The sequence below is a fragment of the Pinus tabuliformis genome, chromosome 2_2 (assembly GCF_031772625.1).
Source record: "Pinus tabuliformis cultivar Carrire ecotype Pingquan chromosome 2_2, CPIR1, whole genome shotgun sequence".
Classification (NCBI taxonomy): Eukaryota; Viridiplantae; Streptophyta; class Pinopsida; order Pinales; family Pinaceae; genus Pinus; species Pinus tabuliformis.
This window is the reverse complement of record NC_142300.1, coordinates 732,737,577-732,758,789: the sequence shown is the minus strand read 5'-3', so window position 1 is coordinate 732,758,789 and position 21,213 is coordinate 732,737,577. Positions and strand designations below refer to the sequence as shown.

At 37.5% G+C, this 21,213-nt stretch overlaps 1 protein-coding gene across 1 annotated transcript; it reads right to left on the bottom strand.

Moving 5' to 3' along the window:
• Positions 1-5,508: 5,508 nt before the first annotated feature.
• Positions 5,509-8,303, bottom strand: LOC149194749 (long-chain-alcohol oxidase FAO4A-like). Its single transcript, XM_089405156.1, has 3 exons — positions 8,025-8,303; positions 7,553-7,822; positions 5,509-7,469 (listed from the first exon to the last, which is right to left on the bottom strand). The coding sequence occupies exons 1-3, from the start codon at positions 8,199-8,201 to the stop codon at positions 5,715-5,717; spliced, it is 2,202 nt and encodes a 733-aa protein (XP_089261282.1). The 5' UTR covers positions 8,202-8,303; the 3' UTR covers positions 5,509-5,714.
• Between the last annotated feature and the right edge of the window lie 12,910 nt (positions 8,304-21,213).

Below are 21,213 nucleotides of genomic sequence, written 5' to 3'. Positions count from 1 at the left end.
ACTCACACAAATTCAGCTCATGTCCAGTTCGAAACAGATAAGGAAAACAACTTCATTGAGCACATCCAACATATTCGCCAGCAAGTCCATGAAATTCTGGAGAAATCAAATGCCAAGTAGAAGCAGCGACATGATCAACATCAGCTGCCACACAAGTTTCAGGTGCGCAACAAAGTCTGGTTGCATTTGCAAAAGGAACACCTTACCGTAGCTTATTAGAAACTCAAACCACTCCGATATGGTCCTTACACCATTACCAAGGCTATGGGAGACAATGCATTTTAGCTCAAGATTCCCCCATTCCTTGGCCTGCACCCAGTGTTCAATGTGGACCACCTTCGGCCATACTTTCTACCTGTACTAGACCAATCCGACATTGTAGAACAACTCACACCCACAGAGTTAAATCTAGATTGCATGGAACAAGCTGCATTTGATCGGATCATGGACACATAGATCAAGCACACTCGCCAACATAATATTCATCTATATCAAGTTGTCAAAGCATGCCAACTCCTTCATGAGGGCAAGTGGCTCATGAGGGACCAAGTTCAATAGAAGTTTCCTCATCTCATGGAGGAACTCAACACAATGGGGACCATTGCTTCCTAAGGGGGAAGGAATGATCTAATTGGTGGCCACCCACCAAGTCCACTTGGACCCCCACCATTATTTCTTTCATCTTTTCAGTTTCCTTAATTGTAGCACAATTTACTATTTTTCGCAGTTTTTCGGGTCCTGAACATCCGAAGCCATTTTGAGGCCATAAACAATGTTTTTTGGGAAAACTGGGAGCAACATGGGTCCATGGTATGATGTTTCTCTCCCCAAAGTTTTATTTCTCGAATAGATCTTTCTAATAAGATATTGTGTGCATCAAATGGAGATCGTATGCCAAAGTTACAACCCTGGGAAGTTGATGTACCAATTTACCCAAACAAGGCCCACAATTTGGCGTTTCATCTTCTAGGGTTAGGTTTTTTGGTGTTTAGGGTCTTCCATTGTTTCTCAATAATAAATAAGTCTTTGATCCTCATTGTAACACAATTCAGAGGCATGTAGCCACCACATCTCTTCTCAGAGATAAGCTACCATCGCCCTAGCTAGTTTATTTCCATTTCTGTTTGTAAGCATATTTCAATATTTTACAGTAATGAAATGAAGTATTATTTCTATTGCATCTCTATATGTATGGTTGTATCTATAATTTGTTGCATTCCTGTTTAAATCTGGATCAATATGACCATGGGTCGGGCATGAACGATAACATTGATGGGTAGCATATCACAGATGAGATGGAGACATCTTCATAGACCTGGGTATGACATGATGAGAATTGGTTGGAGGAATGATGCATGGAGATGGGAGGCGTTCTTGATCGATTTGATGATGTGACAGGATGTTAGAGAAACAACCAACAGTGGCATGACGAGGAGCGTTCTTGTGGATTGAATGTGACAAATGGAATGATCACCTGACTAGTTCGAGCCAAGGGGGCATCCATTGCAACGAGCTATGTATGATATATGTTGAGGTTTTTCCTAGATATGTTGATTTGAGTTGGAGTATTATAGCAGAGATTCACATGATGACGATACATGGTGGATTGACACGATACGACTTGTGATTGTAGCATTTAGTTGAGTTAGAGGGAGTAGCCTTCCATGAGATGCGACAACATGGAGGATTGCAACGAGTGTGGTTGATGATCATGGATTGAGGAGACTTACCCATACACATATATTAAGCAATGAGCCTTGGTGGAGGTTCACAATGAAGGCAAGGAGTTGGGCAGCCTAGACATTTGATGTTGGAGTTGATGACATTTTGTGATGATTTGGTCTTAGCAAAGGAGTTTGTTGAGATGGTGCTGTCGAGAGCGACAACCTATTTAAAGTGGGGGAGGATGTGAGGATCTCCAGTTGGTGAGCGCCCGAGGGAGTCAAAAAACCAAATTCATAGTATGAGTGCGCCCATGATGTGCGATGTGCACCTGCATTTGGTTAAAGGCGACTTGGGTGGAGGCATTCAGTTAAAGGCGACTCAGTTGGAGACATTCGGTTAAAAGTGATTCATCATCGGTTAAAGCCCCGTGTGATGTGTGAAGTTGTGTAGCCACTGGTTAAAGGCAACGAGTGAGCAACCAAGTTGTAGTAGGTGCACTGTAACAGGAGGGCGCCTGCCCAACATGATGGAAAGGTGAACCAAGTGGAAAGACGTATAGTGGAATAATGGGTCAGATTGGATGGAGATATTGAACGAAGTAGTGCATGCAGAGTTGTGAACAGGTTAGTCGGCTAGATACATGACCGAGCTGACCCATGGAGAAACTAAAGGGCCACGACCCTTGGAAAATTGTAGTGATGGAAAACCGTATTAATGCAAGGTGGGTGGCATTCACTTGGATCATCCATCCAACCATAGAGAAATAGAACACAATGAAATAACATAGTCACCGACCGAAGGAGAGTTCGAGTAGACAAGTTGGTTCGCGAGGCGGACGGAGGCACGGGTGGTATGGATAGGCAGTTCGGCAGTCGCAGTTCGTGCAGGAGGTTTGTATATTATTGAGGGCACGGTAGGGCATGGGAAGGCCACCTACAAAATGCACCATGTCTCCATATGCCCACACAGCTAGAAGAATAGTGAAATTTTGAACGACGAATTTGACAAGCTGAAAGTTGGGGTTCCCAGTGTGTGATAGGCATAGGTGTAGGCAGAATGGTGCAGATGGGCAGAGGTCGCTAGGTGACGAGTACATGTTTCATGACTACTACATGAAATCAACAAGGTTGGGAAGGTCGGTTAAGAAGGTTTCCGAGGTTGTAAAAGCATTGTATTTTGTAAAATAGAATTTACAAAATTATGAAGTGATTGGGCAGACTTGTTAGGCAGTGACCCCTCCCTTTGATAATTATTGTAGGTTGTGTTTTGATGATATTTATGATTCTGCGGCTAATGAAATATAATTGAATGAAAGATAAATGAATTAATGTATTTCTATTGCATATGAAGTAAACACTTAATACCAATTGACCTAGTCTTGAATAGGCCTAGTTCTTAAGCTCAAGTAGTGGGAAATGAAAGAGTTAGGTGTTGCCACATTGTGCCTACGTGTGGTTGGAAGTCACCACTAGCATAGGGCTGTGACAACATCTAAGCCATCAAACAAACCTGATCTCGGCCACACCCACCATTAACATGGATGGATTTTTGTCCACAAAGCTTTAAACCGATGGCCATCACATCACAGGGTGCCTTAATAATACACCGCAACACCATCTACTCTAATTTATATTACTTTTTACATCTCATATTTTTCTTATGGAAAAAAATATGTTTAAGAAACACGAAAAATATATTTTGTAAAATACCAAATGTAGATTGATAGACATTTGAACCACATCACTTTCTACTTTAATGAGAAATAAAAAGTTTTTTAATAAATTGATATAAATTTATAGTATTATAATATAAGAAAGTGTTTTAAGTTAATGGTTTGAGACTAACCACAGAGAAATTAGGCCTCAAGCATAGATCCACAAACTTTATAAAATTGTTGCAGCCAAGCTATCTTATATAATTTGATGGAAACATAAACTCTTTATCAAGCTTAGAGTAAAATTAATGTGATAGGAATGATACCACTAAAAATTATAACTATAAAAATTAAAGATATAATCAAAAGTGGGAGGGGTGAAATGGGTTTGGATGAAAGAAAAGAATGGAAACATTAACTCTTTATCAAGCTTAGAGTAAAATTAATGTGATAGGAATGATACCACTAAAATTATAGCTATAAAAATTAAAGATATATCAAAAGTGGGAGCGGTGAAATGGGTTTGGATGAAAGAAAAGAATGGAAACATTAACTCTTTATTAAGCTCAAAGTAAAATTAATGTGATAGGAATGATACCACTAAAAATTATAACTATAAAAATTAAAGATATAATCAAAAGTTGGAGGGGTGAAATGCGTTTGGATGAAAGAAAAGAATGGGGATTACAACTAGGAGAATCACCCTGTAGTTGCAATGTAATTTTTAACCTTGTACAATTTATTGTTGTAAATAGATTTTTTCTATTTTCATATTAAAAAGTAATGAGGATTTTTGGATAATCAATAATTTCAAAATATCAATTGCCACAATTACACCAGATACAACTTTTCATAAATGCCACTAACAAGCATGATACAAGATGTCTCTATAAACTTAAACCCACACAATTATTGGAGCTAAGATCTTTTGACTACTGCAAACAAATTCTTAATGAAACAAAAAAGATACAATGGTAAACATACAAATTTACACAGATTTTACCCTGAAAATCCAAACTCAAGAAAACTAGCAATTTTTTTTATTATATTATACCATACTTTCTTAACAAGAACTACAAAATCATGGGAAAAAACACCATGCCCCACAAATTGGCTTTTAACAAAATTGTGGGCAAAAAATTGACAAAGAATAGATGTAAAAAGTGGTTGAATTTTTTTATTTTTATTTTTATTATTCAAGATGTTTCACCAAACCTACTTTAGGGGTTGAGATGCATAGGAGGGGCTAGAAAGCCACCTCTTTCTAGCTCCCTTTATGTTTGTGGTGCATATAAGTAATGCAAAGAGTATAACACATACCCAACACACTATTGCATTGAACAATCCTAAATAAAACCAACTTCCCCTTTTCTCTTGGTCATCACTATTGTAAAAGTCATTATATAAATAAATATAATTGTTAATCGTCCATGATACAAAATATTGAATGCCCACCCAATAACTTCCCATATGTCACATCTTTGTTTCAATGGAGAATATACCTGACTAAAATTCCAAAATACATAATTATTATTATCCAATTTTAAGGTCACAGCCAAGCCAGACAACAAATTGGTGTATGACACCCCCTTGTTTGTGAGACAAGGGACCCACACTTCCTCATTTCCCTTCATCATCACTATTGTAAAAGGCATTCTATATATAAATATAATTGTTAATCCTCCATGATACAAAGTACTGAATACCCACCCAATAACTTCTCATACATCATATATTTGTTTCAATGGACAACATACCTCAGTAAATTTCCAAAATACATAATTATTACTATCTAATTTTAAGGTGAGAGCCAAGCTAGACACCAAATTGGTGTATCAGACCCTCTAGTTAGTGGGACAAGGGACCCACTTCCGCACAGAGATTTGACTACTAAGTCTATGCAAGGTGTATATAATCTAACCCCCTCTAGTTTTGAACCTGTGATCTCTTAGGAGGAAACACATGCTCTTAACCATTAGACCCACTCAAAATGTATATTAAACCCAACTCAAATTGTATATGTAAAAAAGAAATTTTATCTATAAATAAATAATATTTATATATAATAATATTATATTAATTTCCTAATAAATACACCTTCAATCAATATATTTCAGTTTTCCATGATTACTAACAAATTTAAATATGATATTGGTAACACTTCAAAAATTAAAAACTCATATGGTACCATATCAAATTCATCACAATAATTTTATGTTTTGCTAAACCTTCCAAATATTTGAAATGTTTATTTTCACACGTCTCACAATAGAGAATGGTGAGAAGCCAATTCTTAATAGCAAAAAATTAATAACTAAAACAACACACCCTTCAAATTTCATAAAGAGAGGAGAGATCTAAGTGTGCATCAACGGAAGAAGAAGAAGTCATGAATTCATGCTGGCTTCGTGTGGTTGTTTAGGTAATCAACTACGTTGTGAGCTGTGCAGAAAGCGATGGATTGAATTGTGACCATCGGATTGACACCGCTGGCAGTGGGAAGCACACTCCCATCTCCTAAGTACAGTCCTTCCATCTCCCAGCTCTCGCACATCTCATCCACTGCACTCTCTCGGCTACTCACCCCCATTCTACAACTCCCCATCTGGTGGGCCGAATACAGAGGCGCTCCTCGGTCACCTACAACTCGATTCACGTAATCCTCAAAATCTGAACAATTATTATCCTTTACTTTGAAGCTCTCCAAATGCTGATGGTGGCCACCAACCTCCACAGCGCCCGCCGCAACGAGCACTCGCAGTGCCTTTTCAACACCTGCCCTCGCCCTCATGGCATCGTCGCTTCTTAATTTGTAGTGGATATTGAGACTCCCGTCGCTTTTGGTTCCCACGGTTCCGGCCCCGCAGTCGCGAAGAAGAGCGATCAGACTGCATGTTCGGGAGTATTTCACCATGCTTTCCTTAAAGCTGGAACCGGACTTCCACGGCATTGCGGCGGCGAATGTGCCGGGGTGCAGGATAGGTGTTTCGATGAGAGGCCCGTAACCGGATGTTTCCCAATTCGCGGCCTCGTTTGAGAAGGCCGTTATTATTGCTCCCTCATAACAGCATCCCTCTGGCGTGGTTCCCTGTGGGAAGTAACCCCACAACATTTGAGCAGGGTGCAAGTGCAGATTCCTGCCGATGTGGGGATTCTTCAGTCCACTTCTCCGAAGCAACGGAGGTGTTTGTAAAGCCCCGCAGGCCACCACTGTGGCTCTGGCCTTGATGAACAAATGCCTATCCTCGTTGCCCACAATTGTTTTCGCTACGACTCCGATTGCTTTTTTAGACTTGCTGCCCAATCCTGTGCTGTGTAAAATCCGTTGTGCGTGGCACCGGCTGAGGATAACGGCACCAGCTTGAGCAGCGTCGACCAGCCACGTTTCGGAAGTCCCCTGTTTCATGCCCTTTCTGCAGCCGAAGGTGCACCACCCGCAATAGTGGTCGGGCGTTGCGTTTATAGGGACATTTCCCACATGGTATCCCAGCTTTACACAGCCTGTTCGCAGTACAGTATTCTGGAAATTTTCATTGTCGATTCCCGCTTGGACGCCGATTCGCTTACAGACCTCATCCATGGCATCTCGGTATCTCTGGCTACCAAATAACGAAAGGTTGAGGTCTTTATTCCACTCGCGGAGGACGTGCTCCGGAGTTCGTAACGAAGCGGACCAGTTTACGGTGGATCCGCCGCCGACAGTTGATCCAGCGAATACAAACATCCGCTTATCGTCTGTTGTGAGTATTTTGCCCCCTTCATAAAGCTCTCTTATGGCTTCTCTCTCAAACAGCGACAGATCTTGACGGGCCATGTAACCTCCTTTTTCCAGGATTACTACCTTGAATCCGGCCTTTGCTAACACTGCTGCTGCCACTCCTCCTCCAGATCCTGAACCGACAATAACTACGTCGCATTCCAAGACATGATCTCTTGATTTTACAGTTTCTGGGTTGCCTATGGAGGACGCGTCTGCTAATCTTAATCCGTGAGACTTCAGTGCCATGTTCAGATCTTCGCTTGAGAGCACAGATACGTCTATTACAGAGTTCTCAAGCGGTTTGGGGGTGAGTGTGGCGCTCATGGCAAGTGGATCAGGTCCGCAATACCCCATGGCTTTCCAGAAAGGATTATGTCCACTCTCGTTCACCTGTGAACAAAACAATGAAAAACCCTTGAAGACCTTGTCTAATTTATGCCGATATGCCAAATATAAAGAATCCGGGATCTTACCCTGGTGAAATGGTTCCATGCAACGCCGTTCTTGAAAGCTTTGAAAATGGCCCTGAAGATTGAAAGCGAACTTGTGGACCAGCTCTGAAGAACCTGCTCGCGTACCTCTAAACTCAAATCTCCAAATCTCTTGACAAGTGGAAATTCTCTCACCAACGCCAGCCGTCCCGCAAGTAAGAACGTTCCCACAGGCGTGGAGAGCATCCACAGTATTTTCTTCATAATGTTCAATTCTGCAGGCTTAAGTATTTCTGCCATCGTTTCTCCAACCTGCCATTAACAATTGATGCACATCAGGAAAATTACCGGGGCAAATCTGACAAGAATCCGTTCAAAATTTGATATTTTACCCCATCCTAAATTAATCCAAACCTTCCATCAAAATTCCTAAGCAATCAAATCTCCAATTTTGTGTCCAAATTATTAGAACATTTATTCAACAAACACATTTTGTGAACGGGCTCAGGCTCACCTTTGAGGGGCTGCAGCAATGTGTTGTTGAAGCCCGATAAAATTCACAGACTTCCATACTGCTCTGGTCGTCGAGTACAAGGCCATTCGCTGCTAAGGGCAAAGAAGGAAAGAAAGTTGTGCAGAGAGCTCCAAGACTTTCAATTTCGGCTGAACTAAAACAGTTGGCAGAATCCATTTGTCTTACTCCTCTAGAACTTTAAGCCTTAACGAACTGAACCATTTTCTTCTTCAATTTCGGATCGGCGAATTATTATAAAATCTTCACTGGACTCTGAACTGTAGCGTGAAAATTAAATTAGGTGGCCCTCGCCCAATTACATTACCTGCCCTTCAAGTTAGGTGGACTAAATTCTGGAGTGTAGAAGAAACGTTGCATTGACTTTAGGTGCCATTTAACTCTCAATTATATCAGTTGGAAATACATGTATGCCCTGAAGAGAGCACGTCTCTAAGATGTATCGATTATGCAAACGTCGGTTTTTCAGATTTAATTTTGTTATCTAAATAAAGGATATGAATAGCCGCCACTGAACAGCACAACCTCGAGACAGAGGCAGGTAACGGAGATGCAGAAAATGAACTCAAGTTGGTTTCTCATTACAGATAAGCATTCCAAAGCTGTTCATCAATAAAGACAAGACTAGTATCAGGATCCGATTAAGTGTAACTACAGTTACTTGACAAAAGCTTCCACCTATTATTTGACAAAAGTGTGTAACTACAGTTACTTGACAAAAGCTTCCACCTATTATTTGACAAAATTGTGTAACTACGGTGTTTTTCTTCAAATAGAAAAAACAATTTCATTCAAGAAAAGTGTGTAACTACGGCTATTTGACAAAAGTGTCCACCCAATGATTTCACGAGGGTGTTTGAAATTTGAATTGAATGAATACCTTGAAATTGAGAAGTTTTCGTCATTAATGTAAAAAGATTCCTCTTTTAGATGAGCGTTTTGTCTCTTTTTTTAATGATTTATGTTGGGTATTTTTTAAATGGAGAAAATACCAAAAACCAAATAAAATTCACCACAGAGACAATGCTCTGTTTACTCTGTCCAGGATCTTTTGCAGACAACCTCTTAAAACCAAAATGACTCAGAAGACACCATTACACAGTCACAAAGACATTTCTATTAATTTAGAACAAATCACTGATACATATTTCTTCCTCTGTCCAAAGAGGGAATCACAAAATAAGATCTGTTGCAGTCACAGATTTTCCAGTGCTGTGGATATTACATAAAACAATTTCAAAACATACCTCTGTTTTTCAATGCCCGACAAACACTACAGCACTGTTGTGCATATACAAAAAGATAATCGCACTACTGTGCACCAAGACAACACACACTACTTTTCGCAGCCACCATACATACCACACAAAAAAAAACTTACGCCCGCACTTACATAACAACATAAAAAAAAACACATATTGAAAATATAACGTGTGCCCATAACAATATTAAAGGGCCTCACCTAAACTACATAAAACATATATATAAAAAAATATAATAATATATGTGGGACGTGTGCCCATCACCATATTAAACATATGCCCATGACTAAAATTAACGCCTCCACCTAATATCTACGAAGACACATTAAAGACCATTGATTCCACTACGGCGGTCAACGGAAAAGTCATTCACTCCACGTAAAAATTGATTTGACCCAGGCCCGTATGCAGCTTCGGAGATCGACGGCTGACAACACGCAAGGAGATCGGACGGCTGGAGTGGATATCGGAAGGCAGTTTAATGCTGAGCTTTACCTCCCGATATGTCAGAGTTGCTTACGTCAGGCGAGAGCCACGTGCCTGCACCAAAACGCATCGGAGGCCAATATACGGAAACTGCTTTTCGTTTGATAGCGGTGCGATATCCCTTGGCGGTTTTATGGTTTCGTTCGGTGGTTTTGGGCTGCGTACGTAGGCAGCGTTGAAATTATGATTTCAACACTCCCCTTTAATTTCAACAGCTGGGCATTCGGTCATACCGAGACACTTCCTCAAAAATTCAAAGCTTTTCTGATCCAGTGGCTTTGTCAAGATGTCCGCAACCTGTTCTTGAGTCCTGCAATGTTCCAAGACAATTTCTCCATTGTTCACCAATTCTCTGATGTAGTGAAACCTTGTATCAATGTGTTTCGTTCTCTTATGAAACACTGAATTCTTTGACAATGCAATAGCTGAGCTATTGTCACAAAAAATCACTGTCGCTTTTGCCTGCTCTTGGCCTAAGCTTCTCAACATTCTTCTCATCCACACTGCTTGACACGCTGCTGCTGTAGCTGCCACATATTCAGCCTCTGCTGTAGACAATGCTACAATGGACTGCTTCTTAGAAGCCCATGAGATGGCTCCTGAACCCATATGAAAAACATAACCGGAAGTGCTCTTCCGATCATCTACACTTCCAGCCCAATCGCTATCTGTGTATCCAACCAAATCTGAATGTTTTGACGCATGATATAAAATTCCAAACATTTTGGTACCTTTGACATACCTCAAAATTCTCTTTGCTACCTGCCAATGTGCCTCCTTCGGCCTCTCCATGAACCTGGAAATTAAACTAACAACATACATTAAATCAGGCCTAGTTGCTGTTAAATACATAAGGCTGCCCACAATGCTTTTGTACAGGCTAGGATCAAAATCCTTGCTGCTGTCCTCTCTGCTGAGTTTTAATCCCATCACTGTGGGAGTGATTGCTACCTTGCATTCTTCCATCTTAAATCTGCCCAAAACTTGACTTACATATCTTGCTTGAGATATAAAAATTCCTTTTTCATTTTGATCTACTTCTATGCCTAAGAAGTATCTCAACAAACCCATGTCAGTCATTTCAAATTCATCCTTCATGACTGATTTAAAATTCTCAATAAGATAAATATCATTTCCAGTGAAAATAACATCATCTACATACAAGACAACAATTAAAATTTTACCATCTTTTTCCTTGATGTAGACTGTGGGTTCTCCTTCACATTTGTCAAATTCATTATCCAATAGATATGAATCTATCCTGCTGTACCATGCTCTTGGCGCTTGCTTCAGCCCATAAAGAGCTTTCTTCAATTTGCACACTTTGTGCTCTTCACCTTTCTTCTCATATCCTAGAGGTTGTTCCACATAGACCTCTTCCATTAACACTCCATTTAGGAATGCTGACTTCACGTCCATTTGGTAGACTTTCCATTTGTTTTGAGCTGCTATAGACAGCAGTGCTCTCACGGTTTCCATTCTTGCAACCGGTGCGAAAATCTCCTCATAATCTCTCCCATACTGCTGCTTGTACCCTTTGACAACCAGCCTTGCCTTGTGCCTTTCTATCTTGCCTTCAGCATTGCTCTTGGTCTTATAGACCCATTTCACACCAATGACTTCTTTGCCTTTTGGTAACTCAACCAAATCCCATGTTTTGTTTCTCTCTATGGCATTCATCTCCTCATCCATAGCTTCTATCCATTTCTTATCTTTGATTGCTTCCTCGAAATGAATAGGACCATCAACATGACAATACAAGGCAAATAAGGAATTCATTCCTTCATCATAAATGTCACTTAGATTTCTAAATTTCTTACCTCTTTCACTTGGTGTGCAAGTGCTTGAAGATGCACTTGAGTTTCCTCCTTGTGGTGTGCTTGGAGAAGCACTTTCATTTATCCTCAATGGTGTTCCTTGCTGTCCTTGTGTTGGCCTCAATGGTGTCCCTTGCTGTCCTTGTATTGGCGCTGCTGTTTGGGGATGCATTTCAGCCACCTCCTCATCATCTTCATCATGAGACAAACAGTTTTTGACATTCACTGTTTTCTCTATGCTTCCATCCCAAGCTTCCTCTTCAATGAATTGAACATCCCTGCTGACAAAGAACTTCTTGGTAGATGGAATGTACAGCCTGTAGGCTTTGGATTCATCACTGTATCCAATGAAGATGCATTTCTCCCCTTTGCTGTCCAACTTCCTCCTTAGCTGATCTGGTATGTGTGCATAGGCCACACACCCAAAAACTCTCATGCGGGTGACTCCTTGCTTTCTCCCACTCCATGCCTCTTTTGGCACTTTGTTCAAGACTGCTTTTGTAGGACACCTGTTCAATATATAAACTGCACAATGTACAGCTTCAGCCCAATACTCATTTGGCAAATGCTTTGCCTTCAACATGCTCCTTGCCATATCGATGATGGTCCTGTTCTTCCTTTCAGCAACTCCATTTTGCTGCGGAGTGTACCGAGTTGTGAACTGTTTATGTATTCCATTTTCTCTACAAAACTTTAGGAATTCATTTGAGATATACTCACCTCCTCTATCAGTTCTCAATACTTTTATGTGCAGCCCGCTTTGGTTCTCCACAAGTGCTTTGAAGTTTTGGAATTTCTCAAAAACTTCACTTTTGTTCTTGAGGAAATATATCCAAGTCTTTCTTGTAAAATCATCAATGAATGTCAAGAAATATAGGCTGCCAGCTAATGATGGAGCTTGCATTGGTCCACACAAATCTGAGTGGATAATCTCTAAGGGTGTCTTTGCCCTTATGTTCTTCCCTGATGGAAAACTTTCTCTATGTTGTTTTCCCAAAATACAACCTTCACAAAGGCTGTCCGGCTTCTCTATCAATGGTAATCCCTTTACCATTCCTTTTCTGCTCAATAAGTTTAGACCTCCAAAATTTAGATGCCCAAATCTCAAGTGCCATAACCAGTTCTCATCCTTTGGCACGCTTTGGAAGGCCTCTTGGGTGACTGCTGCCATTTCCCTTTTGTTCTTCAACTCTGCCCTGATACGGAGAGGGAACATCCTGTTCCTTGTCATCTTCACTTCAACAATGCATCTTTTGCTTGGTGGTATGTCCATGATGGTGCACACATCATTTTCAAAGTAAACATTGTAACCCTTTTGGATAAGCTGTCCAACACTCAATAGGTTACATCTCATTCCGGGGACATAGTAGACATCTGCTATGGTTTTCCTTTCTCCTTGTTTTGTAAATATTTTTACCTCCCCTTTTCCCATAACAGACACTTTACTATCAGTTCCTAGTGTGACTTCTGATTTCAAGTTTTGATTTAAAGCTGAGAAGAGGGCAATGTTTCCTGTCATATGGTTGCTGCAACCTGAGTCTAAAAACCATATGTCCTCACTATGTGTTTCAGCCATGTTACAAGCTAACAGGACATTTTCTTGACTGTTGTTTTCTCTTGTAACATTTGCATTTTGTCTGTTGTTCATATCATGCTGTTTCTTTCTACAATCACTTGCATAATGTCCATACTTTTTGCAATAATAGCATTGAACATTAGATTTATCATACCTTTGTCCTTGAGCATGATGTTGTTCTCTTTGTTGGCTGCTGCCTTGGCCTTGGTTCTGATTTGGATTGCTGCCTCTTCCTTGTGCATTTGATGGGCTGTTCCTTCCACCTCTGTTCTGGCTTCTACCTCTTCCTCTTTTGTTTCCTCTGCCTTGACCTCTTCCTCTTCCAAAGGACATCTGGGTCTTGAAGGCTTGCTCTAGAGATGAGTTTTCATTCCTACTCAATCTCTGCTCATGTGTTATGAGTGATGCATGTAGCTCATCAACTGAATAGTTTGAGAGATCCTTTGTCTCTTCAATGGTGGTGACTATGGCATCAAACCTTGAGGGTAAGACCCTCAATATTTTCTCCACTATTCTTCTATCTTCAATGGTTTCTCCATGAGTTCTCATTTGTGTGATTACACCAATCACATGAGTGAAGAATGAGTCAATGTTGTCTGACTCCTTCATGTTCAAGTTCTCAAAATCCTTTCTCAGCAATTGTAGTTTTGCTGTCTTCACTCTCTCCATGCCTTGATAGGCTGTCTTGAGGGTTTGCCATGCTTCATTTGATGTTTTAGCTGTTGCTATCCTTGGAAATATACACTGGTCTACTGCTAGATGCAACAATAAAATGGCCTTTGCATCCTTCTTCCTATTGCTCTTCAGCTGATCTCTCTCTCCCTGAGTTAGTGCATTGAACTCATTTTCATCTGCTACTTCTTCAAAACCTTCCTCAACTATTTCCCATAAATCTTGAGAGGCAAACAGGCTCTCATAGTTATTGACCAGTAGTCATAGTTCTTCCCATTAAACTGTGGGAGCTGGGTGTTAAACATACTCATACCAGTGCTTGTGCTGGCCATTCCTTGACTGTGTATTTAAAAAAAAACTGACTGCTTCTTCAGCAACACAAAAAAAACTTTTGGAATACCTGAATCCTTTGATGTCTGAGTCTTCTGTCTGCCTGAGAAGTTTTGCTGCAGCAACAACCTTCTCCCTTCAGCTTCTTTAACTCCTTTAAAGAGCCTGAGCCTACTCTGATACCACTGTTGGGTATTTTTTAAATGGAGAAAATACCAAAAACCAAATAAAATTCACCACAGAGACAATGCTCTGTTTACTCTGTCCAAGATCTTTTGCAGACAACCTCTTAAAACCAAAATGACTCAGAAGACACCATTACACAGTCACAAAGACATTTCTATTAATTTAGAACAAATCACTGATACATATTTCTTCCTCTGTCCAAAGAGGGAATCACAAAATAAGATCTGTTGTAGTCACAGATTTTCCAGTGCTGTGGATATTACATAAAACAATTTCAAAACATACCTCTGTTTTTCAATGCCCGACAAACACTACAGCACTGCTGTGCATATACAAAAAGATAATCGCACTGCTGTGCACCAAGACAACACACACTACTTTTCGCAGCCACCATACATACCACACAAAAAAAAAAACTTACGCCCGCACTTACATAACAACATAAAAAAAAACACATATTGAAAATATAACCTGTGCCCATAACAATATTAAAGGGCCTCACCTAAACTACATAAAACATATATATAAAAAAAATATAATAATATATGTGGGACGTGTGCCCATCACCATATTAAACATATGCCCATGACTAAAATTAACGCCTCCACCTAATATCTACGAAGACACATTAAAGACCATTGATTCCACTACGACGGTCAACGGAAAAGTCATTCACTCCACGTAAAAATTGATTTGACCCAGCCCGTATGCAGCTTCGGAGATCGACGGCTGACAACACGCAAGGAGATCGGACGGCTGGAGTGGATATCGGAAGGCAGTTTAATGCTGAGCTTTACCTCCCGATATGTCAGAGTTGCTTACGTCAGGCGAGAGCCACGTGCCTGCACCAAAACGCATCGGAGGCCAATATACGGAAACTGTTTTTCGTTTGATAGCGGTGCGATATCCCTTGGCGGTTTTATGGTTTCGTTCGGTGGTTTTGGGCTGCGTACGTAGGCAGCGTTGAAATTATGATTTCAACAATTTAATCATTTTAATAATTAAGATTTAACTTAGGTAATATTTAAGGTAATATTTAATATAAGAAATACAATTTTTAGGGTATGGAGTATGCTCTAAAACTATTGTTGTTCGGCTAAGAGTTTGTCTTTCGGGACGTAAGGAAACAAGTTAATAGCCCAAGACCCAGAAACATCTAGTAGGAGTGGGAGTGAAAGTCTGCTCCCTTATGGACCAAAGCGGGTTATTCCAAATGGAGTGGTCTTCTTTGAATAATGGTGATGAGTGAGCTTGCATTCTTGGTTAGCAGCCAAAGATGATTGTCCCCCCTAGAAATTTAACAACTAAATTATGATAAGTTTTCTCACCATATAAAAAGAAATACCACTTTTTTTAGTAAAATTATTTGAATAACATATAATTTTTATTTTTTTATGTTTCAAATATATAGATAAATCAATCTCATTATAAATATGTATTAGGATTGGGTTGAGGAACTTTTTTTAATTTATTAGTAGAAAAATTTCTCTAAGCATTGGAAAATATTTTTTAATTAGAAATTTTTGAATGACATATAATTCTTATTTATCTTTCCATTATATAAATAAATTAATCTCATTATAAATAGGTATTGGGATTGGGTTGAAAAGCTTTTTAAATTTACTAATAAACAATTTTTTAGACATTAGAAAATATTTTGAATAAAATATTATTATTAGATTAGTAGTTTTAGAAATAGAGTTTAATTGGACAATGAAATGAAATAAAAATATTTACTCTTTTTTATATAACGTAGAAAAATACAAAAGTATTTTACTAATCCAAAACCTAAAATTTACCTCTTTTCTATAATGTAGAAAAATACAAAAACATTTTGCTAAACCAAAGCCTCTCAATATATGAGAGGCATGTTGATTAAAGTTTTCTTGCATACAAATATAAGAACATTTTTTGCCTTTTAATTAGAAATACCTCTAAAGAAGGAAATCTGAAAGGAAATTCTCAAACATTGGAAAGAAAGTCATTATATTTTTCCTATAATATAATATTTTTGTAAAAGAACATAAGTTAAATTTGTACCTGTCAATTTTTTTTTTGTGAAATGTGTTACTCAAATGTATTACACAATTTTAAATATGAAAATACATTTTATTTTTTAGGCTAATGTTTATATTGCTTACTATTTTTTATAAAAGCTAAGGTAGGGTAAGAAATACTCACTTGTTGACTATTAGATCACATTTCAACCAATAATGAGGTGATTTTGTTTTTAGCATTGACATATATACACATCAAGATATCATTGGATCAGATTTCAACCAATAATGAGGTGATTTTGTTTTTAGCATTGACATATATACACATCAAGATATCATTGCATTATGTTTTGACTATATATATATAATTGATAGTATTTGATTCTGGGTACGTTTTCTCTACGAATATATTGAAAAGGATGACATCATTTTATAAATATTAATGAATCAAAATTTTTATTTAGTACGGTCAAAACTAGAAGAAGATAAACACACTATTTTTATGTTGCAAAAAATATAATATTTTTTCCTTTATGAGGAGTGTCGTATCTTGCATTTTTTTCTGTGTACCCATTAAATATATAATGTGCAATTTAATGGTTTGAGTTACAATCATGATGTGATTAGCATTCCTATTATATATGTGGTGAGTGACATTAGATTCTTACTTTGATAGTTAAGTATTAGTGGTGATAACCTTCTTATAAAATTTTAAAATTTACAATAAACTTATTTCACTTTTTGTGGTTTGTCTCACTTGTATAATAATTTTTTTTATATAACTACTATTAAGTTCTAGTCTTGATAATTTTGATAGAATAAATAGTCAGATGATAATTTCACAATGAAAATACTCTTACTGTCAAATTAAAAGAAAATTTTATATTCAAATTACTCTTTGTTCTAATATTGTCAAATTAGGAATACATGAGGAATACATGGGGAGTACATGGTTATAACAGTACAATAGAAAGAATTTGTACCATCCTAAAATTATAACAAAATTAATTTACCTTTACAATTCTACATTGAATAATAAATAAATAAATTCCAAAATAGAATAAATGTTGGATATGAAACATCAACCATCATCACAAGAAAAGGGAAGAACGTTTGATGATAAGCAAATATAAGATGAGATAAGATAAGAATGATGATCCTACTTTTGATTTTTTTTCTTTCAAATTTCTCTAGAAGAATAATTTTCTTTCAAATAGTTCTTCTAAATTGCTCAATTTTCATGTTCCTTTTTTACTTCTCTCTAAATGCAAGAATTTTTCAAAAGATAAACATAATATATGTTGGTGCATAAGTCAAACATCTTATTTTAATTATTACACTTGAAGCTATCTTTAAAAAACCTTTTAGATCATACATTACCAACCATAGAATCATTAAATTCTCTAGCATAAATTTGCAAGTTTAAATGAAGCACGTTTCAAATTAAACATTGGATATTAACACTCACATTTTAGATATGTAATTCTCACCTTCACATGTTTGGATTTCTTTCATTGTCTCATGTAGTAGCTCTATCAAGCCCATCAACAAATGGTTTTTCCTTCTAGAACCTTGTGTTGGGGGAGGAATGTGTGGAAAACTAGATGATGCATATGAGTGCTTATTAGTGACCATCCTCTCCAAGAAATCTCTTTCACACCCTTGGGTATGCACAAATCCATTTTATGCCTTTTGGAAAGATAGAGCAACTATGTGATCCAACTCTAAAGTGGTTGATGTCAATGTTGTTTTGAACTCCTTTGCAACGTCTTCCATGAGTTTTTGTAAGGATTGGATATGTGACTCGTCACTAGGTAATGACATAGGAAACTCAAAAATATGGAAAATATTTGGTGAGATATTTACTCATTCATGTCAACTTGGATAAAAATTAGTGGAAGAATCCGTCAAAGCATTAACATTGTCATTTACCTATAAACCCAAAAGATAAATAGTTATATCAATAGTAAAAGAGTGATAACAAGCATAAAATTCATAAAGTTATGGGATGATTACCATGGCATCAAAGTTATCCACAAATCCCAAGCCATCATTTTTAGGCATTTGGTAATAAAAAATTGCACAATATAGGTCACAATGACTACTATTTATTATTACTAATCTACATATTCAATATGAAATACTCAAAGTACCTATTTTTAGGTTGTTTCACTGATTTTGGCTTATAGGTATTCTAGTTCCAACCTTATTTTGTCCCTCACTGTGCTAACCTTAATGACATGCTTGCATAGATATCTATTATTTTCCAAATTACAATCACACATAACAAATATTGAACTTGAATTCCATACCATATATGTTTTATCGATATCATGTTGACTTTTCACCCATGTTATTTAAGGATTTGAGTGATGTAGTGTTACATTACAACATGGAATAAATTGTTCCGTTAACCATGAATGCTCTTTTATTCACCTTATATATTTTATGGAAATCATTTTCCTTTGTGCATCGATGCGGCCAAGGTCCCCCACATGAAGTTGCTATCCACTTTTGGTGCAATAGGTGCACATAAGCATAACTTTTTAGGAATGCACATGTGTTCCTGAAAAGCATGCACATGGTCTTGTTATTTGAGTTTCAATGTTTATTGAAACTACACATTAGATAAATGACACAAAAAAGAACTGCACAATTTTTTTTTTTAAACATGCATGCATTCCTGGAACGTGCATGCACTTTTAAAAAGGATTGTGTGCATTTCTCAATAATTTAATAGAAAAGAGGCCCAAGGCCACATTTTTCCCCACAAATCCCACAGACTCCTTAGGCATCAATTGAATTGACATAAAAATATGCAAACATGTCAACCAAAGCCTCCTCCCTAGTAAAGGTATGTTTTTCTAACTTTCTTTGCTTTTCTTTGTTATTATTTAAATGTAAAAAAATACAAAATTTTAAATTGTTTTTTTTTTAAATAAATGCAAATTAATTCAAACCCAATCAACAAACCAACCCCACAGTAGAGCCATCCCATTACATAAGCTTAAATTGCAAATTATTTAAATGATTCAATAATATTAATTGAAGAAATCAAGCACACAAAGGAACCATCACAACTCTCATTAGCCCACATCCTTTAACAATGTTATTTCCTCGATTAATCGTGCCAATGGTTAATTGAACACTATCACTAAATATAGGGCCATGATAAGAGATTTTTACTCCACTAGTATTAGTAAAGAAAAAGTTAAATGATTGAATATCTCTAAAAAAATGATTCTGGGGTTATTTACTGGTGCAATAACCAACCAAACCCTTGATAGAAGGAATATACATGTTTGAAATGTTTGGTGCAAATTTGATACATGGAAATAGAATTGGATGCATCATCGATTCCCAGTTTTTGATAAACCTCTCTCTAATAATAGGGCGGTTCCATTATATTTCCTTTAGAAATTATGGGCTATGTTCATATATGGTTTCCATGATAACTATTTTGAGATGTGTGAGTCCTAGTGGGTTGGTCTTGGTTGTATGCAACTATGACCAAATGCTAGGAATAATCCATTAAGAGGGCCACCTACTCCTAAATATATGCCCAAAATCCCCACAGGAACCTTAGCTTTCAAATAATATTGATGACACTAATAATCCAATAACACATCTCACATGCAGTCTAATGCAACATAATTCACTTATGGTGGCCTCAAGATGAAATCCATTAGAGGAGTCTTTTATACCTCTAGGTGTAGGACCTTCAAGCCACAGTGATTATAGACCATGAACTCCTTGTAGGTAGGTTGGTGTTCTTTGTTTAAGTCATATGGTGGAAAATTATGCTCTCGTACATACTTTTCATAGCCTGATGGAGGATCCTTTCCATATGTGATTTATGGATTAGGTTAGTATATATTCTAGTTAATGCTAAATAATTAATAATAAATATGATTGTACAATTAATAAATGTAAATATAAAGAACTTCTTTTTTACTTTTGTTTTCTTGGTTTGTACAATTTATATGAGAGGATACGCCACGATTGATATGGCAAGATGTCAGTTCTCCCAATTTCGATGGAGCCTTAGTTGCAACATTCTATTTTAGCACATCACAGAAAGGAATTTAAATGTCTTTATTTTGATCTACTTCAATGATAACTTAGAAAGATTTAAAAACTTATTATTTTGCAAATGTCTAAGTTATTTGGGAGAACTTGGTCTTATTTTTTGTTGCATTTCGACAGGTGTCCACGGATGAGTCTCAACAAAAATATTCACCTTCCATTATAGATCATGTCCCCCCAAGGTAGCATATGTTAGGTTATATTTACTTTTAATGTGAATTTTATTATCTTAGTTTAGTTTAATTTGATGTTTTTGTATTGATCATACATATTACAAATTTCTATATAGGTGTTCTTCTCGACTCCATCCTCTTCCATCCTAATTAGTCCTCACTTCATGCTAACTGCAACCACCGGGTATGACACCCCCTAGAACTTGGCATTATGATTCCTTCCCTTATGGTGCTACCTCTGATTGTACAACCAATGGAGGTGTATCACCGTCAATGCCCTGTACATTTTCTTGCACCAATCCATCATCAGACCCTCCACTCATTACCTCTAATGTTGCAACAACTAGTATTTCCTATGTTATAGCTACACCCATATTGGTTGCATATACAACGACTACAACTGCACCCTCCACAACCCCCATCATTTCCTTAGAGAAAGTTATTCTTCCAGATTCTCCAACTTCTATTAGTGCATCCATTGTTGTGAAAATAAGTATTGCATCTAATGTAGCTACATATATAATTGTTTCATCTATTATTGTTATGACTACATCATCCCCAACCCCCATCATTTCTTGGAGCGGGT

Bases quoted from the DNA above. Each gene is read 5' to 3' on its own strand.
- LOC149194749 (XM_089405156.1), bottom strand. From the start codon at position 8,201: ATGGATTCTGCCAACTGTTTTAGTTCAGCCGAAATTGAAAGTCTTGGA. The intron at 7,823-8,024 runs GTGAGCCTGAGC...TGTTAATGGCAG, and splicing joins ATTGCTGCAGCCCCTCAAAG to GTTGGAGAAACGATGGCAGA. The intron at 7,470-7,552 runs GTAAGATCCCGG...TTTTGTTCACAG, and splicing joins CATGGAACCATTTCACCAGG to GTGAACGAGAGTGGACATAA.